This window comes from Drosophila gunungcola, chromosome 3R (genome assembly GCF_025200985.1).
Source record: "Drosophila gunungcola strain Sukarami chromosome 3R, Dgunungcola_SK_2, whole genome shotgun sequence".
Lineage (NCBI taxonomy): Eukaryota > Metazoa > Arthropoda > Insecta > Diptera > Drosophilidae > Drosophila > Drosophila gunungcola.
This window is the reverse complement of record NC_069139.1, coordinates 1,695,300-1,718,329: the sequence shown is the minus strand read 5'-3', so window position 1 is coordinate 1,718,329 and position 23,030 is coordinate 1,695,300. Positions and strand designations below refer to the sequence as shown.

General features: G+C 40.0%; 5 protein-coding genes across 8 annotated transcripts; 3 read left to right on the top strand and 2 right to left on the bottom strand.

Annotated features, from left to right (window-relative positions):
- The first annotated feature begins 187 nt into the window (after positions 1–187).
- LOC128266475 (uncharacterized) lies at positions 188–1,586 on the top strand. 2 transcript variants are annotated; one of them, XM_053003024.1, is made up of 5 exons: positions 188–424; positions 504–594; positions 830–904; positions 969–1,157; positions 1,222–1,586. In XM_053003024.1, exons 1-5 carry the CDS (start codon positions 189–191, stop codon positions 1,444–1,446), a joined length of 816 nt encoding a protein of 271 aa, XP_052858984.1. In that variant the 5' UTR covers position 188; the 3' UTR covers positions 1,447–1,586. The 2 variants fall into 2 exon arrangements, with proteins under 2 accessions (XP_052858984.1, XP_052858983.1); XM_053003023.1 differs by having other exon boundaries at positions 191–424; positions 1,207–1,586.
- A 257-nt stretch (positions 1,587–1,843) lies between these two features.
- On the top strand, positions 1,844–4,587 carry LOC128266472 (ATPase H(+)-transporting accessory protein 2). The gene is made up of 3 exons (XM_053003019.1): positions 1,844–2,004; positions 2,219–2,571; positions 3,616–4,587. Exons 1-3 carry the CDS (start codon positions 1,962–1,964, stop codon positions 4,180–4,182), a joined length of 963 nt encoding a protein of 320 aa, XP_052858979.1. The 5' UTR covers positions 1,844–1,961; the 3' UTR covers positions 4,183–4,587.
- A 64-nt stretch (positions 4,588–4,651) lies between these two features.
- LOC128266476 (uncharacterized) lies at positions 4,652–6,458 on the bottom strand. Of its 3 annotated transcripts, none has more exons than XM_053003026.1 (3): positions 6,129–6,458; positions 5,376–6,076; positions 4,652–5,311 (listed from the first exon to the last, which is right to left on the bottom strand). In XM_053003026.1, exons 2-3 carry the CDS (start codon positions 6,029–6,031, stop codon positions 5,173–5,175), a joined length of 795 nt encoding a protein of 264 aa, XP_052858986.1. In that variant the 5' UTR covers positions 6,032–6,076; positions 6,129–6,458; the 3' UTR covers positions 4,652–5,172. The 3 variants fall into 3 exon arrangements, with proteins under 3 accessions (XP_052858986.1, XP_052858987.1, XP_052858985.1); XM_053003027.1 differs by having other exon boundaries at positions 5,376–6,071; XM_053003025.1 differs by having other exon boundaries at positions 4,653–5,311; positions 5,376–6,458.
- Positions 6,459–7,288: 830 nt separating this feature from the next.
- LOC128266464 (tryptophan--tRNA ligase, cytoplasmic) lies at positions 7,289–9,667 on the bottom strand. The gene is made up of 4 exons (XM_053003008.1): positions 9,359–9,667; positions 8,865–9,276; positions 7,991–8,570; positions 7,289–7,673 (listed from the first exon to the last, which is right to left on the bottom strand). Exons 1-4 carry the CDS (start codon positions 9,555–9,557, stop codon positions 7,569–7,571), a joined length of 1,296 nt encoding a protein of 431 aa, XP_052858968.1. The 5' UTR covers positions 9,558–9,667; the 3' UTR covers positions 7,289–7,568.
- Positions 9,668–9,964: 297 nt separating this feature from the next.
- LOC128266450 (vacuolar protein sorting-associated protein 16 homolog) lies at positions 9,965–13,144 on the top strand. The gene is made up of 9 exons (XM_053002988.1): positions 9,965–10,130; positions 10,185–10,374; positions 10,431–10,701; positions 10,761–11,449; positions 11,511–11,638; positions 11,697–11,845; positions 11,907–12,190; positions 12,249–12,841; positions 12,905–13,144. The coding sequence occupies exons 1-9, from the start codon at positions 10,075–10,077 to the stop codon at positions 13,047–13,049; spliced, it is 2,505 nt and encodes an 834-aa protein (XP_052858948.1). The 5' UTR covers positions 9,965–10,074; the 3' UTR covers positions 13,050–13,144.
- Positions 13,145–23,030: the final 9,886 nt, after the last annotated feature.

The window sequence follows — 23,030 nt, the reverse complement described above, 5'->3', positions numbered from 1 at the left end:
TTGAATATTTAATGGCACTTTATGTTCCGAATAAATTAAATTTTCATTTAACAATTTTAAAATATCAGGTAACAATGTACGATGGTTAATTTAAACATTATTTATTTTGAATAAAAAAACAAACACCAACTGATTTGTTTTAAAAATAACTTTCTATCGATGTACGTATATCGATACATGTTTATCTGATGCTAGCGTGGATTTTACGTCCAGCTGTAGAGAAGCCATTTTATTTGCACTCGCGTATAGTACATTGGGTTTTACCACAATTTTTTCTTTATAAAATGCCACGAAAGAAATCAGAGGATTTTTATAGAACCCACGGGTTTACCGCGAACTTTGATAATGGTAAATATTCGGCGACCTGCCATTTCTGCGACAGGGTGCTCCAAAATACAGCGCTTTCGCGCCTATCGTTACACAGGTAACACTACACTACATACCTACATTTCACACTATGTTTACATACGTCAAGTAATCCCAAATTAATTTGTAATTTGTAGGCAAACGTGCGACACTAGACGAAGTAGATGTCCGGTAATATTCCGCACCGATGTGGAGAAAGATCAGGATGAAGTTGGTCCACGGATCAAGGTAATACTCTCTATAAGGTTTTGGAGTACCCACAATCAGTGCTGGTGTGATGGGAACTAAAAGATACATTATATACTATGATCTATAAGAATGGTTGTTATAAAGTTGTTCCGAAATCTACAAGAAACTTTGTCTTTTCTCCAATGTAGCTTATATATAAATCTAATATATTCATAGTTATACATATATATATAAGTGTTTGATAACTTTCCAAAAATTATTATATATATTTTAGATCCAGAAAATATCGAGCGAAGACGAAGACGGCGGTTTGGACAACGCTACCGAAGGCAAGGAGATCATAGTTAAGGTAATCAGCAAAGCACCCCATAAAAGGTTTTAAGCAATTAAATTACACATAATCACCTCACCAGATTCAACAAATTCTGGATGAGGCTGATGAGGTGGACACCGTCAAAGCCAAGCCCAAAATCAAAACCGAAATTCGCAAAACGAACTGCTCCAAGAATCAACAAACGGAAGAGCAACATATGGAATTTGAGATCTCCAACGTCGAGGTGCAAAACCGCGAATACGTGGACTACTTGGACGAAAGCAAAGAGGTGAATATTTTATATTTTTTCCATGCTACTATTAATGCTTATGAAACAGCATTACATATTGCAGCACAATGCGGATGACTCGGCCAATGGAACGACTACTATCGTCGAAGCCAGGCCAAGAAATAATTTAGCCGCTTTGAAGGCGGACAAAACGCGAGCCGAGATCAAACAATTTCAGTGCAAGACCAAGTTCCTGAAAACGGAAACGGAGAATCTTAAATTGGAGCGCACACTGACTTTGCTGAGGATTCAAAAGCTGCGATTGGAAATCGACGCTCTACGCGCCTAAAAAAATTAAACTAAATTAAAATTAACTTTAATTCCAATACTTGATTGTAAATGTAGGCATATTGACCCTTTCAAAACTGAACACATTTTAAGCTGTATAGATTCTAAAAGATCCATTTGAAATAAAAAATTGTAAACAAGTTTTTCGACTTACATTAAAAAAGGTTTCTGTAAGGTTGTAACTTTTCTTTGCACAAATATTTAAAAAACAATTTAATTCACAAACTTATAGACTTATTCGGATACATTTTATTGTAATTTTAAAAACCAAAATAAATCTTTAATTATTATAATCCATAAGTAATGTAAATTAAATTTAAAAACAAAAACGATTTTAATAAATACCGTTGCAATCGATAGTTTCAGCTCCTTGGCAGCCCTGGCTATCAGCCATTCGATAACTTTCCGCATCAACCCTGCTCATCACATGATAGCCAGGGGAGAATTCGGGGAGGAGAAAAGGTTTTTCTTTGCAGTCGTTCGTCATATGATTAAAAGTCCAGCGGAAAACTGAAAATGTTGCGGATTTGCGTGATTCTCTCGCTGTTTATTGCAGCCAGTAAGTAGAGCTACGATTAATAAGGGATAAATTTACAAAAGCTGCAAGTGGAAGGCTGATAAAGAGTGGATATACCATCGATTTTCGTCTGGCGGTGGTGACACCCCAAAACTCGGGACTTCTGAAGTGTTCCCCACATGCATGCGCAGAAAATCTTGGACCACGGATATGATAATAGTTTGTAAATGATACTTATGAGATCTCTATCCAACAGCCCATGCAGCTGGCGAATTCACGGTGCTAAATCGACCCAAGGCGATCAGCTTCAAGGGCAACGATGCACTGGAGAGCCACTACGTCGGCGATGTACTCTACGCTTCTCTGGGCAACGCCGTTGTGGGCGACTCCAACTGGAACGGCCTGACCATCAACGATCCCTTCAACCTGGCCAAGGGCGTCATCCTGGTCCATATCCAGGGCATTGGACACGTGACCACCGCCGGCAACGTCAAGTCCTATGAACTCACTGGAACCGGAACGGATGCCTCCCTGAATGCCCTGGCCGCCGAGCTGGAGGCCGCCAATGAGCCCGTCTGCGACATCAACTTCGAGCAGTTCGACGATGGTGTATGTATACCTCAAGAAGGGATAACTATATCAGAGATCTTCAGAAATATTCCTTAACGAAGAAAAACTATATCAGAGATCTTTAGAAATGTAGCTCAAGAAGGGAGATCCTCAAAAATATATTCCTGGAGAAGATATTCAGAAATAATTCCCAAGAAAAGAGAAGTTCAGCAATTATTTCATCAACATCAATTTGACATATCTAGACTCACAAAAGCAAAAATTTTTAAAATCTCATGATCAGAACATTTATGAAAAAATTAGGAATAATCCTAAATCTTTATAGTTACACTTAGGGCGTAGTTCTGAAATTTTTCATCAAAAGCAGCTTTATAAATCACATGATCAAAACAAGGAGTTATTATCAATTGCATTAATCTTTATGAGAATTTTAAAATTACATCGAAGTCAATTAAAGTAATAATTAAAGTCATAAAGTTGTAAATCACATGTGCAGAAAAGTCAGTGTCACAAGAGACACAAGAAATAAAAAAAGGTTTACTTATAAGCTCTCTCTTAAAATACTTATTTTTATCAGAGCTCTTAAGTAAACCCCCTAGTCATTGCATAAATAATTGAAGCAAAAACTCAAAAGAAAGTTAAGCAACTAATCAAAATCAATTAGCAAATCAATTTAACATAAGCTAACTAAATCAAAATAACTTTAAAAATGGGTACCTCACTAGAAAACCCAAATCATTCCTTTGACATCTAAAAAATACAGTCCCTCGAATATGATCCGACTTAAATTAATTGTTTTTGTCTGTCCCTATGATTCACAATAGCAACTATATTATGAATCATATAATCAGTTTAAATAACCACTTAAAAAAAAGTAAGGTAACTAATTAAACTCAATTAGCAAATTCTTCAGCATTTTTTATTAAAATATTTATAAACAGAACTGAAAAAGAAATGGGTAGATCGCTGAAAAACCCAAATTAATCCGAAGAGTATATAGTAGCTAGTTAGTTTGTGCTTTCTGATAAAGTAACCCTTAAATCTCTAAAAGAATATAATTAATAAATGAAATATGTTTTTCAGGTTCAAGCCTGGAAGTCCTGCTTCGGTGACTTCGAGGCCCCGGCTGCCAAGCCCACCAAGCACCTGAATCCTTCTCTGCACTCCGCCGACAAGCAGTTCCTGCAGGAGGTTGGATTCATCAACGGTGCTGCCGATCATCTGGCCGAGATGGCCAAGCCCTCCAATGTCCTGCTGCTGCGCGTGTCCGTCGATGGAGTGGCCAAGGCTCATGGCGAGAAGTCCGTTGCCGTGGACGAGGCCAACAAGCTGCTGTCCGCCGCTATTGGCCGTCTGCTGTCTGCCTCCCAGAAGTCCAGCGACTCGGTTCTTTTTGTCCAGACCACGGAGAAGGATGTGGCTGTGTCGCGCGCCAAGCGTGATGTCCTGCCTCCCTCCACTACCAATCCCTTCAACCTGGCCGTCTACTACGACAACGACTACCCGGTGATCTTCAACATCATCCTTTGGTTCATGGTCGTCTTCGGACTGTCGCTGCTGGCCATCTGCTATGCCATCGCTGCCATGGATCCCGGCAGAGACTCCATCATCTACCGCATGACCTCCACCCGCATCAAGAAGGATAACTAAGCGACAGTGGAGCTGAGAAGCGAGAGGAGCTTGCGTTACGCTTTGTTAGTTCGTCCCCTATTTGAGTTGCAAATTGGCCAACTTCTACTTCAATCCAACAGCGGATAAACTGTGTGTATGTGTGTGTGTGCTAACAGCTGTCGCAGTAGTTGGTTTTATTATCTATACATAAGTATTAACAAACTTATCAGTTTTCGATGCAGTTGCGGCAGAGCAACAACAATTCCATAGTAATTTGTTATATTTTCCTGTTTTGTTGTACTTTTTAGGTTTATATATATGTACACGAATATGCACAACATACTCGCCAAGTCAGTCAGTTTTTCAAACGATTCATCATATGTAAATTATCAAAATGTGAAGTGTTAAAAGTAACGTTAAATATATATAGCCTAAAAAGACAAAGTTTTAATATTTATTTGGGGGGAAAAAGTGGTGTGCAAGAGTGTGTATTCTTCATTTTTTGTTTTATTATTATAATTATAAAAAATTTAACATGTTGGACTTATAAGAAATTAAAGCAACAGTTTTTCGAAAATAGTAAGTTCAAAACTAATTTTCAAAATTGGGATTTTAACGATGTTACTTATATATAACATAGTAATTTAGTGTGACTACCGCCAGTGATTTTTTTGGCAAGCTGCACATAAAACTTGGCATGGATATGTTAAAAAAATAAGACTTGCTCGGGACTAAAAAAAAATATTTGGGTGGTGCCATCGAAATCCCTAGGGTTTTAAAAAAATGTATAAAGGTGTCCAAAAGTACGCAATTCAATTAAATTAACAAATATATTGTATATTGCATAGTTTTAGACACCTTTAAAATTTAATACAAAAATCCAAAGATTTCTGTAGCACCACTATATGTTCTTTTTAAATCCCTAAGTTCGGTGGTCCTTTAATTGGAATTATTTACTCAATAGTAGATATTTTTGAAGTTCACAATCGCCAAGTTTGACTGAACTTAGAAACTATAATATTTTTGAAGCTACGCTCCCCAATGATCGTTGGCATTGTCATAGGGAGAACTACTACCGCCACTCCAGGCACAGCATCCACTGCCATTTTGGGCCACCGAACTGTCCCGCAACATGGCCTGCAGGTGATTTATGTAATTGATGGCAATCCTGTAATGGTAAGGGATTAGGATTAAGTTATTCCTTGGAAGTAGGAGAACAAGTTTACCCTCACCTTAAGCTCTCGATTTTGGAGTACTTTTTCCCATTCGGCTTGGAAATGGGCAGCTTGGAGCGCAGTAAATCGAAGGCTCGGTTCATGTCCCGCATCCTGGTTCTCTCCCGATCGCAGGCCGTTCGCCTGTAGTCCTTTTCCATTTGCAAGGCTTTCTCCCGCCAGGCGGGATTGTGTTCCTTGGATATATCCAGCTCCGTGCTACTGGCTATGCTGCCGCCCCCATAGCTCATGTACATGGGCGGCGGGACCACCAGATCACTGTGTTTACTGCCCTCCAAGGCACCATGACCCGCTGGAGATCCGGCATGCCACATCGACACCGGCTGAGGAATCACACTATATGTGGGTGGTGGTGGCAATAGAGCCAGGTTATGTGGCTCTTTTTCGTAGGCAAAGTTGGTGGGTGAGTAGTTGGTGTGCTGATGCACTGGAGCATAGGCCAGTAAGCCTCCGCCATCGGGTGTTAGCGTATAATTCAGACTAACTGCCTGCGGAGCACCCAGTTCAAGGAGGACGGGCTGTTCCGTGGACTCCGCCTCGTTCTCAGATCCACCGCTCAGATATGGTCCGCCTGTAGAGGCGGACACGGGCACCAAAACCGCTGGGGGATCCCCCGGAGCACTGCCCGCGGAGCTCAGCAGTTGATCCGTCATCGCCTAAGCCGCTTTTCGAATGACTGCAGCGCTGGTTTACCTGGACTTTTCGTATTTTTAGTGCATTAGAGACTGCCAATCGTGATGAATGGCTCACCACATCGATCCGTTTCGATTCCAAGACGTGACTACTCATCCGGGGTTGATGAGAGCCACATCTCATCTAGTTTAAAGGGCCACCTCTCTGTACGTGTGTCAACAAGTGATCTATTAGGGGACCAACTTGTCTTCGAGGATCCTTTTGTCACAGGTATAGTACGTAATGCAATAATAGGTATACAAACAAAGCGGCTTAATTTCTTCGCTATTGTGCGATCGATCCATCGACGCTTGGCGATCTCGAGGCGCGTGTGGCAGGCTGGAGTTGCGTCTGACTTTTGAAGTCCCATTTCTCTGGGATCGATGATCGTCGCCACAACTTCAGTTTGAGTTTTTCTTTTTGATCGCTATATACAAACACCCACACTTGACGCGCAGCACATAAAGCGTGTATTTTCGACGCATGTAAACACAAGTGTTTTGACTTAATTAAAAAAAATACATATATATCCCCAGTTATGAATACACCTCTATATGGAGGTAAAAAAATAACACCTAGGCTCAATTTTCAGTCGAGCAGCGCTTAAAGGTTCGCTCAATTCTAATTTTGTAATTAATTACTATTTCGACTAATCCCTTAATGAACAGTGTGATCCTTTCCTTTTGTAGACATTACTTATTTTCCATTTATATATAGAGAAAAATGTATTTTAAGAGTTTCACTAGTAAATTCATTGATTGAGGTAATTTAATTCCATTTAGTCAAGCTAAAAACCAAATACACCTAAAACCATCATTACTTTTACCCGCATTGTTTCTTAAATATTTTGCTTTACAAAATGAACCACAGTGAGTGATCTTTCTTAGAAATTTGATTAATTTATACCTCCGAAAACCTCTAGTTTATTAAACTACGGGTTTCAACTATAATGCACCCACTGTAAGTTTTGCCCCTGTAATCCAACTCATGTGCAAGATCTCTGGTTACCAGCAAACAGCACATGCAACTCAAAATGGAAAATTACTTACATTTTTGCGAAGCCGACAGTTATTTTGTTAGTTGGTTCACCAGAGAGGGAGTCTTGCCGGGAATCGGAAATGAATATGCGCATAGTTCTCCGTAGCGAAAACCTGGAGAGTGGCTTTGTAGCTGTGGGTTTCGGGTTCCCAGGAAAATTCACAGACCTTTTTTACAACTCCCCCAAATGTGGGTCACAATTGCAAATTGAAGCCGTTTATTTTTTTCTGCTTTATAAAAATAAACACGTGGTGTGTGTAAAAAATAAAATAAATAGCGAGTACAACGATGCATTAAGTGGTCGCCACTGGGGCTCTGAGCCCAGGCATAGATCAATTCATTATAGCTATTTACAAAGGAGTGCCCTAGTCGGTTCGGTGCTAAATTAAGCTCGCTTAGTTCGATTTAGGCTAATGTCGTTTAAACTGTAGTAAGAATCGATGTGAAGCAAATGCCAGTCCTCCTAACTCCCTAGCAGTTCTAACTGCCAAAACTCAGGGGTCGCAGTTCAAAGAACTTGTCCAGTACTTCGTCTGTTATCAACTTCCGGGCTGCCTGGTGCTGTTCCACAATGGGAGTGAGGGTCTGAAATAGGAAAGGTCCATTTAAATGTATGGGTTACAATGGGTGTGAGGGTCTGACATAGAAAATGTCCATTTAAATGTAGGGGTTACAATAAGATTTGTAAGGTGTACTTTTGAAAAACTATTTAAACATCATTTAAGGCTCAGTATCCTTTGTAGTAGATATTTATGGTACGTAAATAGTAAATAAAACAAACTAATAACTACAAAACTTAAAAGCCTATAAATGTTTTTATAGTTTAATAGAATTCTTCTGGCGGCTTTTAAAATATAGACAGATTTTATCCTGAGACAATATCGCAATAAACTAAAACTTACCTCCACGGCCAGCTTTTTAATCTCGCCCGTCAGCATCTCACCCTTGCTGTAAGCCACTCGCACCTCCTCCAACTTGGCGTCATCCTCCAGGAAGAACTTAAGCAGCTGGTAGGAGACATCAACTTCTGGCACGCCGCCCAGCTTTCGATGCTCCTCCACGGTGACGCGTCCACCGGAGAAGGCGTACTTGTTGATCTTGTTCTTAATTTGTTTGGGCGTGTCCGTAAGATAAACAGCCGAATTCTGATCGCTAGCCGACATCTTCGTTTTCGCACCCTGCAACGCCGGGAAGAAGGTCGAGTGCATTAGCGCGCACTTGGGGAAACCCAGACGGGGGGCCACATCGCGGGTCATCCGGAAGTAGGGATCCTGATCGATGGCGCATGGGATCAGGCAGTGCACCTTCTTATTGCCGAAGAGGAAGGGAAAAGTGCTAGAGATGGCGGGAGCAGCTTGGGCGGCCGGAAAACCGATCTTGCCAATGATGTCCGAGTCACCAAATCCAAAGATTCCCTTCACCTGGTTAAAGGTAACGCACTTCTGAATGCGAATGATGTTCTGGTACATGGCAGGACATTTACTGTAACAATAAGGGTTTGTTAAGAATAGTATTTAACAGGTGGTAGATGTATATCTAAGTAAAAACTAAATAAAATAACAAATAACAAAGGAAAGTTGTAAAGAAAATGATTTAACAGATCGTTTTTGCATTAGCATGAAGGTAAAATGGAAAACATATTAAATTATGTTCTGGTAAATGGCATGACATTGTATGTAACAAAGATGGTTTGTGAAGAATAGGATTTAACGGGGCAAGTAAGCATATTTAAGCAATAACTATGTAAGAATGCATATGAAAACAGAGTAATCGTACCCCACAAAATCCAGGTTGTTGAAAATGAACGTCTTGTTGACATCAAAGCCCATGGCCACAATATCCTTGGCATTTTCGCGCGCCAGCTTGATGGCATCCTCCACCTTAAGGTCCTTCCACAAGGTCTTCTCATCGTCGGTCAGCTGGATGACCAGCGGCACATCGAAGGTCTCCTGCAGCCACTTGGTCATAATAAAGGGCACCAAATGGCCGACGTGCAGGGATCCAGAGCTGGGACCACGACCGGTGTATAAGTAGAAGGGTTTGCCCTGTTCCCGCAGCGTGAGAATCGTGTGCAGATCCCGATGTGAGAAAAACATGCCCCGCTTTATGAAGTGGTGGGCGGGCTTCCCCGTGATTTTCTCAAAGCGTGCGATTAGCTCCTCATCGATTTTGCTGGAGCCAAAGCGTTCTGCAACGTGTCAAGCATTTGGAGATTCAGTTATTTGTTTAATTAGGTAGATTATGTTGTTTTGGTGAGCTGGCCTGCTTACTTATCAGCTTATCGTAGTCGACGCCTGTGTCACTGCTGCTGGCCACATTCCACGGATCCACAACATCTTCTTCCCCAGCGGTGGGTGCTCCCTCCTGAGCCTGGGCATCCGTGCCCGTTTCCACGGGCTCTGCGTCCGGCTTTCCATTTAGCGTAAGTGCCTCAACGCCCTCCACAATCGTATCCTTCGTGTCCGCCATTTGGTAAGGTTGGATTCAGTCTAAAATCCGTGAGCTAACTGATAATTTAATACTGGCTAGTGAAATTGGGCCCTTCACATGCGAAACGAGGCGCTTATAAGAATTAATCGATAACACTATCGATACTTGGTTCTTCTTCTTAAGAGCAGTGTTGCCAGCTTAGCCTTTTTCAGGCCAGAACTATATCATTTTGCAAATTTTGTTGTGCAGTGCATTTTACCATGTCTTGACTGTTATATTTGTACAAATAAGCAGCACTTTCATCTGATTGTTTCTCATTTATATGCCACTCATTAATTTTCAGCTCTTATTCCTGAATATAAGCATCTTAACATACATAATAGTAGTTATAGTGTATCTTTTTTTTATCCAAAAGCTACATTTATGCTGGCAACACTGCTTAGAAGAGACAGCCCTACCAAATCAGCTGTTGAGTTGCAAATTGTAGGCGTTGAAAATGCAAGCGTATTGTTTTATGGTTTATAAGCTTAATTAAGGAACTAAAAACGCAGAAACCATGCCTATTATGTACAATACAGGCGAGTGGTTCAAGGTACGACCGGACTACTACAGGTGGGTGTTAATAAAGCCCAACTAAAGGCCACGCCCACTAATCCCAATTTGCAGAAAAGTGGAACTGGCTACGCCCGATTGGCCACTGGATTTGGACTTGGAGTATATGGTAGTGGAGGCGGCTCCCTATGGAGGACCACTGGCCACCACTCGAGATCCCACCAAATTGGTGCCGGTCAAGGGAAATGCCAGACCTATGATACGAATCTTCGATACCGCGGGAACTGAAACTGGTCATCTATTGGTGAGTTTTTTTGTGACAGCCAAAATTGTCTGCTAAAAACATTATTTCCCCCATAGTGGAACCATGGCAAACTAATTGCCATGGGCTGGTCGGACACGGAGGAGCTTATCTGCGTTCAGGAGAATGCCACTGTCTTCGTGTACGACATGTTTGGCCGGGAAAAGGAGTCCTATAGCATCGGCGACGAGGCCAGTGTCACCAAAATTGTGGAGGCCAAGGTGTTTCAATCGTCCGCTGGCACCGGAGTGGCTGTAATGACCACTTCCGGCCGGATATTTCTCAAACAGAACAGCAGCAAGACTGAAAGGAAGCTACCTGATATTCCTAGTAATTAAGATGCCTCACCAAGTTAAATGTCAACCCAACCTAATGCTATTCCCTTACAGACTCTAGCCAGAACTGCAACTGCTGGGAGATTGTAACCGAGGGACGCAATAGCTACTGTCTTTTAGGAAGAGATCGAGAGGTCATCAAGCTGTTTCCCGGTGAAACGGTGGGCACCATTACCGCCAACCTTTTTGAGAAACCGCACGACCGAATCATAAAGATCTCTGTGTCGTACAACCACCAGCACTTGGCCCTGTATACCAACACTGGGCTTCTATGGTTGGGCAGCGTGGACATGCGACAGAAGTATTGTGAGTTTGATACAGGCCGCAAGGATATGCCCCTTCAAATGGAGTGGATCATGAATGCAGACAACAGCGAGGCGGATGCAGTGGTCATCTCCTATCCATCCTATCTTTTGATAGTAAATCGCAACGCAGATCGCAGCGATTTCCCCTATGATCCTGTCATGTTTCTGGTGGCTGAGATGGATGGCGTGCGCATCATCACGCAGAATTCGCATGAGATAATTCAGCGCCTGCCCAAGTGTGTGGAGAATATCTTTGCGGTGAACAGCCAGGAGCCAGCTAGCTATCTATTCGAGGCGCAGAAAAAGTTTGAGGAGAAATCCTACAAATCGGACGAGTATCTCAGCATGTGTCGCGAAAAGATCGAGTTGGCTGTCACCGAATGCATTGAGGCGGCGTCCTTTGAGTTTTGCCCCGAGACCCAGAAGAGTCTGCTTAGGGTGAGTCATCAAATAAATCCCACATTTATATATCCTTGCTTATTATACCACATTATTGAAGACGGCAAATTTTGGCAAAGGCTTTATACGTGGCCACAATCCCGACGAATACATGCGTATCATGCGAATACTGAGGGTACTTAACACACTGCGTCACGAGAGGATTGCCATGCCGCTTACCTTCAAACAGTAAGTCGGTTCAACAACACTTCTTTGGAAGTCATGGAATTATTTGGCATCATTTCAGGTTCTCACATCTTAATCCCGAGGTGATACTTAGTCGTTTGGTTTTCCGCAAGCACTATGCCATTGCAATCCAAGTGGCCAAGCACCTTAACTTGCCCGAGTCCTGGATCTTGGAGCATTGGGCCTACCACAAAGTTATCAATGATCCCAGTAAGTTTGGCATTACTTTTGTCTTCATTACTTTTTGTTTAATTTAATAAATGATTTCTAGATGACACAGAAGTGGCGCGTAAGATTACAGAAAAATTCAAGAATCCCTCTGTCGAGGGCATTTCCTTTTGCAACATTGCGGCAAAGGCGCATCAGGCAGGACGGGATGATCTAGCCATTAAACTGTTGGAACTGGAGCCACGTGCCTCGCTACATGTACCACTTTTGCTGAAAATGCGTAAGTTTGATCGAGCGGTGGGAAGTGCCACGCAGTCGGGAGATACAGAATTGATTACCCAAGTTCTCTTGGAGATGAAGATGCACATGATGCTGTCTAATTTACATGTGAGAAGAGCTTAAGTCTTAAAGTTTCTCTTTGTAATCCTCTGTTGTACATTTCCAGATGACCATCAGGGATCATCCGCTAGCGCTAAACATGTACAAGAAGATCATGCGAGAATCCAATCGGGCAGGTCTCTATGGCATTTACAACACCGAGGACGATCAAAAGTCCATTGCCGAGTATCATTTCGAGAACGCCATTGAAACCGAAGGTCTCGAGTCTAATCTCTCGATGATTGGAAACGCATACGCCCAGGGGCGCTGCACTTTGGAGGCGGAGCTGTGTGCGGACACCAGTCGATTACTAAAGCTTCAGAAGACACTTAGCACCAAGTACAATGTCAACAGCTTAAATGGATTGTCAATACACGACACCATCCTGGAATTGCTTCAGATCGGCGAGTTGAAGGAGGCGGAGCGGATCAGGAACGATTTCAAGGTGCCCGAGCGGCGTTTCTGGTGGTTGCGAGTCATCACCCTCTCCGGACAACACAAGTGGGAGGAACTGGAGAAGCTGGCCAAAAGCAAAAAGAGCCCTATTGGCTACGATCCTTTTGTCGAGGTGTGCTTACAACAGGACAACGCCAGCGAGGCGAGAAAATACATACCAAGATGTCGCGACAACCGCAAGGGGCTATGGTATATGCGGGCAAAGTGAGTAATCGTTTAGGGCACATCAATGTATCTTATTGAATTCCTCTTTAAATCTGTTTATAGATTGTTTAACGAAGCCATAGATTCCGCTTTCGAGCAGCGGGATGTGCACAGTCTGTATGACCTGCAAAAGAATCAGGCAATTGTCGAGAATGGCACACTGCTCGGTAAAGTTTGCAACTTTATTGCCGCGCTGGAAGGAAAGTAGTCGCAACATTCCTAGCTATAAGAAAACTATTTGCATTAAATTAAAGAGTATTTATTAATGTCTATGCGAAGAATTGTGAGTACTGTTTATTTACCAAATAAATAATGTTAATAAAAAAAAATTAGCTCAAAAAGACTTAAGTGAAACTATTGAAAAGCTTAAATACTTAACCCTCCTCTTGATATATTCTTAGTAGTCTTAAGTAGCTTCCAGAGAAACTTAATTTGTCTCTATTTCATCACCTCTGCATTAAGGATATTTCATTCCCCAAACACATTTCCCAAACGAGAGACGTCCCCCAGCAATCCTGTCACACTGCCCTACTAAAAACCAGCCACTGAGCTGCCAACAGTAACTATAAACCCAGTTAACGCACACACAATTTGCTGTTGTCCTTTGCATAAGTAACTCGATGCTTGGCCCCCCGCAATTTGTAGACAATTTCGTTATACGGACCGTAAACGCGAATTCCCGATGCTCCACGCCTGTATAAATAAAATTTATAATCAGAGCCACATCCACGAAACCCAAAGGAAGCCAAAAAAGTGTGTTTTTGTGACGACACTCCTGCACGGGACCCCCGCTGACTGGATAGCCCGGCTCTGCAAACACAAATGGCAGATGTTGACGCCTTTATTGGGTTCAAAAAAATCTATTCCCCAAATAGTCAAATGAAGTATTAAAAAATATTTATAAATATTTAAAGCAACTAAAAACCGTAATTAATAAAAAATAAATAGAAAATTATTTAAATTGCAACTTAAATATTTAGATTTGTTCCATTGTTGACAGTGTAGGTTTTTGGGTCTGGTTTGGTGTAAGTAGTTGACATTGGCCTAAACACGTTTGCCAGCCGCAGAGCCTCAAAAAAATGTGACAAAAGAGGGGGTATCCTTGTCGGGAACAAGGAATTCCAATTAGTCTTAATTTTTAGTAAATTTACCACACACTCTTATTTTTTCCCGACCAATTTTCAAAGCGGCAAACATATTTTTCCTGCTGCTGTCACAGTTACTTCCATCTTTTTGTTTCAGATATACGTATTTTCGGCTGAATTTATGTCCGGTTGGGATGTTCGATTCGCGGAGTTTGGTAAGCCGAATTTATTGCAATTTTCGGCCCTTGTTTAAAAAACGCTTTACGCTGACAGCCGGGAAAACATTGGTGGTTTTTGGTCTGCGGTTTTCGGTTATCCTCCGACATTTCCGTCCTGGCAGCAGATGGGTATACGGTTGCTAAATGTCACACCGAAATGACAAACTAAAAGGTTATTGCATTTTAAAAAGCCCGCATACATACACTTGGCATGAAAGGATTATTTTCAAATTAATATTCCATGGCAGTGTGCTGACATAATTGAAACACACCCCAAACATGTCAATTTCAGCAAAGAACAAATATAACTACACTTTGAATTGAAAGCACACAAACCAAACTACAAATTGTACACCAACTATATAGTTGTAGAGTCAGCAGAAACAGCTCCGATATAGTCTGTCCGTGTTATTGATGGCCACATTCCGCGCTTTTTATTTCATTGCATTTTTATATTTTTAATAAACTCGCAAAAGCGACAGAAATTACAAGCGATGTCAGTGGCGAGCTTTTGGCAGCGAGCCAAAATTCGAGTCAGGCCAAAAGGACCGAAATATGTCGACTGCAATGGCGAACGGGCTTTGCCTCAATTTATGTCGGCTCGCAGGACACTTTAAGAATCGTTGGCTTTGGGGAGTGGGGAATATTATAAAGGAATAAATCAAGGCATTTTGCCTGCAACGGACTGGGAGGCTGTGGTCACGCCAAAGACCCTAGAGCCGCCCCTGTGCATTATTAATGCCGCCCCGGCCCGAAAACTTTCCCCTTTGTGTATAGTTTCAGCCAGCTTCCTTTGACCGTCTCAAGGCCAACATTTCGGGGAGCTTTTGTTTTCACTGCGTGCTTAAGACCCCGAAAAATATGTCAGCTCGTCGAGAGCAACAATTTATCATCCCCGAATCGAGACTGAGATTGGTACAGGTCCATGTCCAGGTCTAGGTCCAGGTCCTTTTCTCCTTTTGGTCAGTGGCTGCTCATCAAGCGCTGAAAGGCAACGCCTCGGGCTGTCAAACGCAAATGTGGGCCCGATGTTCGGATTAGCATATAACAAGCGAAGGACATACTATATCAGTGTATCTGGGCAATCCCCAGGATATTCGTGTGTTCGCAGCACGTCAGCTGGGTGTCGCCATCAGTGTTTGTGTTTACCAAAGTATTTCTTTCTTTGGCAGGACATTCCATATAAAACAGATGTCGATACGGGCATCTATTATGGCCGGCCAGCATCCTCCAATGGCATATGCAAAAAGTTATGCCATTTTTTCAGGTATCACACAAAATGATTAGTTTGCGTGTGTGGGCGAAAAATAAGAATTTTTATTATGGTCGTTATTGCTTCTGCTATTTGTAGAAATTTATTTGGCAGATGTGTTTGGGTTACTCATTTTTTTAATTTATACGACTTAAGCCGGTAGATATAATATTGATTTAAAGGAGCTTAAAATACAGTAAAGGCTTTTATTTATTAAAAAAAATTAGATTTGTTACTCAGACCACTCAAAAATCCGTGGGTTAAGCTATTAAAAATGAAACAATAGGCCGGGTAATTTATCTGCAAATTCATTTTACGAATAAAACCGAACAAGATAATTAAAATAAAACCAGCCGACTGAATTCAAATAAAGAAATTTTTAAAGTTAAACATAAAAATAACTTATTTAATTTAAATTCATTTTAGTGTTTAACAATATGAGTGCGACATCAGTTTTGTGTAAATCTCCTTTCGGCGACACAAAATGCTGGTTGCCGACTGCAATGTGTGACAGAACGTGGTCGTTATTCCTGTTAGCTCTAAGCGCCATAAGCATTTTCTTATGCTCTTATTTATATGCAAAAAAACAACAAGGAACTATTTAGTCGAGTGTTCCGACTATAAGGAACCCTTTGGTTTTTTAGGTGGCGTTATCTGTTGTACAACAGCTGCTCGCTTTCGCTCTATTTAATATATAAACTCCGTATTTTAAGTATGCAGTGACGTCATATTTAAAACTTTTCTAAAAACTTCTAAACTGAATAAATATATACCGCCCAATAACTGGATTTTACTATTTGACTTTTTTTTAACGAATTCAAGCTACCCATTTGCTGTACGAGTAACGGGTATTAATATTTACCCATTTCAGTTGCCTGTAACACTTTTGGCCACTTCCGGGCTGGCTGTCCCACAGCCCCCAGGACTAAGACTCCCTTTCCCCTGCGGCTCCTGCTGATCCTTGTGGTGGAATCGGTCCTGCAGTTGACACAGGTCCGACTCGATTTGGGCTCAGAACGAGGGCCGTTAGTTATATTCGCCCACACAGGCGCCACATTTTTGGCCACTGCGACTTGGCTGGGCTGGGAATTTATGCGGCCTGCACTGCCAGAATTGTTATTAATAGCCGATGCGATACATCCTGAACCCCCCCTTTTTTAGCCAGCAGCCGTGCCTGCACCTCTCACATTTCTGCATATAAATTTTGATTGCAGCCCATAAAAACAAAGTTATGTTTTGCGGTCCAGATCAGGTGACTCTTTTCAAATATACTAAATTCCGGAGGGGGCAGGCCAGGTTGTTCTTTGGGCCAAGCTACGGACTTTAAACAATTGCATTATAAACCATTTAAATATTTGGGAACTTTACTGAAATTGTAGTTATTAGAAACCTCTTTCAAAGATATCTGAAAGTAAGTAAGCTGATATTTAGTCGTAGAGTATGTCGGGTTTCTAAACTTAAATATTTTAAAATTTTTTTTTCATTTAAAAGCTAAACTTTTTTAGACCATTTAACGCATCACATTATATTTAAAATTGAAATAATTGTTTACTAAACCTGTAAAGATACTTGTAAATAGACTTACCAATGGACAACTTCCAAGCTTTGAAAACTTTGTGAACGGCTCACTCACCTAACAATTTGAAACAGCAATTCAAAGTTCAAGTGCCGCTTTAACCTGGAGTACTTGCAGGTCACAGTAGTTAGATATTTATATATATATATATGAAAAGTATATATAAGCTAAAACACAAGACAAAGGGAACCAATGAAAGGGAAACAAATTGTGTGCAGGAGGACAAACAAATACGAGTGGCAGCCAAAAGACAACCGGAACATAATGTGCGATTGGGGATGAGGATGAGGCACCCACAAGCCAACAAACAAGGCAAATGGCAAAAAGACAAGCCCACGTAACCTCAAGCCACCGACAACAAATAGCAACAAGGATTGCTCTCCAATTCCACACAAAACGGAAAAATTCGAATTACCACTTGAATTATTTACGCTGGAATAATTCAAGGAAAATGTAAGTCATTTAACACGAACTCGGCTTCAGGGCTGACTTGGCGCCATTTTTGGTAAGAATTTATGTTTACTTAACAGACTGCGCAAAAAAAAGTAAAATTCCCATGAGAACATGAGTAAGAAGAAAGCTCGTAACTTTTTTGACAAATCTCAGTTGAAGTCAATGTCTTATGAAGACATCTCCCCATCAAATCGGTGATAAAATGGGTTGAAAAATTTAGCAAGAAGAATATAAATAAAGAAAAAAATCAGATAAGAAGAAATGGAAATTATAAGATAAATTTAAGATATTGTCAAGGGTTAAAATGTTGTTTTAAGTAGTGAAAAATCTTTAATAAACAGTAGAGTTACTTAAACGAATTATGATAACAATATGGTTAAAGCTCGCATTCAATTTGTACGCTTCTAGAAAACAACATAAACCATTTAAAATCTCAATATTTTTTATCTAAAACTTCAATGATTGTGAAAAATATTATTAAAACACTACTATTGACAAATCTTTAACAAACAACAGTGTATACTTAAGCAGTCGTCTTGAAACATTATAAGTACCGCTAGAATTATGCCAACAAATTGACCAGTACCAGTACCAGTACAAGTACCTTAAGATTTAAGCCAACGTTTCATAAGTAAAGCTAAAAGTACTTATTTCTTTGCTTAACGTTATGATTTTTAACGACTTAAAAACATTCTCCGCACTGCCTTGCAATACCTCAAAACGAACTCTGCAAATACTGCCCTTTTGCTTTGGTAAACAATTTATATTTACTGCCACGCAGGCCCTTTCACCTTATCTTTTTTACCCAGGTAAGCACTAAGAAATAATGTCCAGAAGGACTATTTTATACTAAAAATGTGCTGTCGGGCATGTCAAGTTATAGTTTGCTCTGCGGCGCGGAAATGAAACCAATACACAATATACACCAAAAGTGCCGAAAAAAAGGTAGGCAATATTTTGTTATTGTTACCGCAGAATGCTTTGTTCGCGCTGCACCGTGTGCTAACATTATGCCATGCCTTTTGTTACCTTGTCGCCAATGTCCTTGCCGCAGAAAGGACCTTGAATCGCCGGCCCAGCTGTCTGCCATTGCCTACTCCTACACCATCGTCATCATTATTGTTATTATCATCATTGGATACGGCCAACAATGAAAACAAGCAATGGCTACACTTAAGGAAAAAGTCTGCTATTATAACTGTTAAACTCTTAACATAGCAATTTAATTTTAATTTCTTCTATTTTCACTCAAACTTAGTGTAGGGAAAGATAGAGTCAATAGTTCCTGGAGATGCTATAAAACTCTTTAATGAAGTCAAATATATATTAGAACATATTTCGATACAAATGGTTCGTAAGTTCCTACAGAAAATCCCTATCTACCAATCTTTAAATATAGTTATTATAACCCATTATTTTGTACAAAACAAGATCATTGAAGATTTAAGAAGAATTCATACTAAATTTTGGTTTAAGCACAACTTAGACTTTATTTAAGTATAATTCTTAATAAAATTTGTTAAAAAACGTTATCAAATCATGAACTGTGATTAAGAATAAAAAATTCTTTAAATAGGAAATGTCGCTGTGCAATATATGAATTCGAAATACAAAACATTACAGTAAATGTTTTAATGGTCTCAAAATTGTTGTAAAACACACATTGTTCAAAGGCAACAGTACGTATGAGTGATACACTTTGAATCCAATCCATACAACTTTGCACCACACTTGTTCTAGTTTTTTTTTTCCGAGTGTAGAATGCGGTCGTCTTTTGGTGGCTCCATTTAGTTGCTCTCTAATATGGAATAAACAAAGCGCCGGCAGCGCATTATACTGATCCTGTGCAGAGAGGTGTGAAATTCAATTTCGCCAATTCCAAGCAGCCATTGTGCCCCTTTCAGTGGCACTGCTACAGCTACACCTACTGCTACTGCCACTTTCACTCTCCCTCTATGGTAACTATACCATTGGCCATTTTCCATTGCCGGACTGCTGTCCGTTTTCATTATTAAGGCCATTTGCTGGTGACGGTGACTTTTGCCCTGGTCTTTTGCCCGTCTACTAACTGACAGATTGCCGGCAACGGTTTGAACCTCGGACACAAATTAAATTCCAGGCGAAAAAAAGGAAGAAATCAAGTAATTGAATTGTGTGCGGCTAGTTGGAAGCTTAAAAATTCATTAGAGCCACATGAACGTCGAACTTTCAATCTCGGAATTGGGAATCGAACTCAATCGCCATACCAAAGCAAATGGAATTGGAAATGGAGTCGAGATGGCTCCCAGGGCAATAAATTTCAAATGAAACCAGTCGATAACATAAATTATAAAATTAGTTTGCCAATGTGTCTACGACTCGTCTTCGAGACAGCAAATAAATTCCGAACTAAATTTGACAACGACCGAAAATTTGGTCAATTCTTTCATCTTCTTTTTGGTTTTCCCTTCGATGGACCAATGGCAAATTGATTCGCTTTTTTGGTTGGCATTCAATAAATTGAGTTTACGCCGCATTTGGTGAATTATTGCATTGCAGTGTCATTGCGGAGATTTTTCTGGACGAATTTAAATCACTTCCTTTTGCTTTTACTTAAGCTTTATGCCTTTGGTCCATATCAAGCGGTTTCATTATCAAAATGAGCGTTGTGCATATTTATAGAGAACCTTTATATATTTTTATTTAATAATGTAATGTAAACAAAGTGAGACTAAAATAACCTTTGATTTTGCTTTAGTTTTTCAAGGGAAATTTAAACGGTTAATAATTCATAAAAATCCGTTTTTTTCAATATACTGTAGTAAATGGTTTTATAACAATTTAAAAAAACAACCATAAGTTCTCGCTTATCTGTTTTTAGAACTAAAATTTAAAAAATTTGTTTTTATCAATTTCTTTTATTAAGAATTTATAATATTATACCAAAGCTACATTCGTATTTTTTTATTTGGCCTAATTAGTTTTCAGCTTTACTATTATTTTGACCGCAGCTGTAAATATAGGAGAGTATTTACTTTTATTTTTTTTGTTTAGCCAGGCACCATCATTAACAGTTTTGAACATCAGCAAAAATAAAAAAAAAGTAGCTGCAAAATTTCCAATGCCACTAAAACTGCGACTTTTAAAAATCCTGCTTTAAACTCAGCCACCACCATCATCACTCTGCCTAAAAACAGATTTTTTGCTAACAAAAAAAGTTGACAGACACTGCGAATGTCGAGTCACGTTCTCGTCATTTATTATTTTAGTTTTATATTATCCCAGGGGATATACAACAAGGCATGATATGTGCACAGACTGATAACTGCAAAAAATACCAGCCTAGTTACGTGTCTGACATTAAGCCCCAGAAGTTTAGAGTTTAAAGCGAGCTCAAAATGGTTTTAGCACCATTAAAATTGTAAAAGTTTATCAAGTGGGTTAAGGAAAAGCCCTCACGCCCCAACACAGCAAATTATGATATTGCGCTACTTTCGTCCGGATTAGTTTTAATTGGCGAAAACATTTGTAATAACTGCATAAAACACGGTAGTCGACTTATTTGATTGCGTTTTGCAATTAAAATTGCCCAAAATGGGAGCACAACCCCATTTCAAGGTTGGCCGAACTTGTATTTATTCTTTCGCCTGCGCCTAATAAACGAAATTGTTTCGTCAACTTTAGTGCCAGGCGTTTTGTTTTTTTTTTTTTTTTTTTTTACGAAATTGCGCAAGTGTGCAGCCTGAATTAAAGGGCTTCTTGGCCCGTTTTTCTTGTTTCTTGTTTAGCATCCTGGCCAATTATACAAGCAGTCATAAAAACACGCGTGGCGGGACTACCCTCTTAAAGCTAATGATGACGACTTTCGACCCCAACGAGTTGAAAAATAGACGGGAATCAAGCTTGCCAAGCAAAAACGTCGGCAAGACAAAGCGAAAACCAAGAAAATATTTACGCAGCCCAACGGAGACTTAGCCCTATATGGTCCCATTCGCCCATCATGTGCGTGTGTGTTTGGAGTTGAAAGCTTTCACGCACCAAAAAAGAGGCACAGCAAAAACAGCAGACGAAGAATAAGCCGCGTTGGCTTTGATGTCGAGCCCATGGCCCAAAAACGCCTCTCAAACGGATTGCAACCAACAGATTTTCCGCCGGTTTTAAGTTTATAAAGTTTTTGGTAAAAGCTTCAGAGGTCTTTAAATATAGAATTTCATTTAATTCGCTGTTACCTACATTTAATTAGAGCCTCAGTTCTACAATCTACAATTAGTTAGCTGGCAAATTGTCAAGTAATCACCTAACAGGCTTATCTTATTGAGCAACCATTAATTCCTTAAAGACCTGCTTCTATTTTGTTACAAACGCGGGTTTCAGTTAACCCGAGAAATTAATTATAATCCTTTTAAGACAAGGCTAATGATTTCATTTCAGTTTTGTTGGCCAATTATCTAAAGCCACGTAGCCAAGATGGACTTTCAGTTGGATTTTCAGGAAAAGCCAATTCAGAATCTTTAAGCAATGCCTCATATTTACCATTGTTGGCCATGTGTGAATATCCGAGAAGGAAAACGGTGTAACAGATTTTCACTGCTCTGTTTGCCTATGCATCCAATTTTGAGCAAGTTGTCTTTTCAGGAAAATTCTTGAGGTTCTGGCAGCGATGGCATTTTGCTGTTGACTTGGATGAGCCAGCAATGTCAGTGGCCAATGCAAATATTTGGTTAACATTTTTCGGCTATTTTGCCGGATAATGGCGAGGAATTAACTATGCAGGCAGACCTTTTTTGCGCAAATAAGACAGAGGAAGAAATTCAATTTGCAAGACAAAGAACAAAAAAAAATATGAAAACATGAAAATTGAATTTGTGGATAACAAAGCGGTGAACTAAAACAATTTATTTGTGTGTTTAGTTTGTCGCCTTGGGCGGCTGTTAAATGTTGGATGTGCTGGAAACCGATAACGTTTGTCTTCCATTAGCAATATAAACAATACAAGCACCGACATCATAAAAAACACACCACCCATATTCTTTCTTCGCTTCGGTGAGCAGCATAATAAGATTTTTAATAAACTGTGGCACTCTTTTTCGGGATTTGCATTTGTCACATGCAAAACAGCAGCCGACGCGATTTAGGCAAAAAGGAAAACATGGCAGCCAACAAATATGATAAATTCAAATCGAAAATCGAATGTAAAACCGCGTCTCATCGAATATTCTGATTTGTATCAACGATGTTTGCCTGTTTGCCGTTTCACGTAATTCAAATTTTTGTTGTGTGTTTTGTTTGCTCAGGAAAACACACGCCCAGCGGAACAATGCCAAACATTTTGCATTGTTTATTGAATTAGTATCGATGTCGTGAATATTTGAACGGATATATACAGTCTGGGCCCGAATGATTTTATTTAATACAATTTAATGTTTGGTATGTTTTTATAAATTATTTGTTAAGCTTCAATGGCAAGTTTTCATTGTGAAACAATTTTATTATTTTGCTAAGGACACATTAGGAAATACAGATAAAAAAATTAATAAATTTACGTTCTATATCATGTATATAATTAGCTATTTATGTTTTTGTATAATTTTTTTTAAGTATTTTAACTTACAAAATATTCTACAAA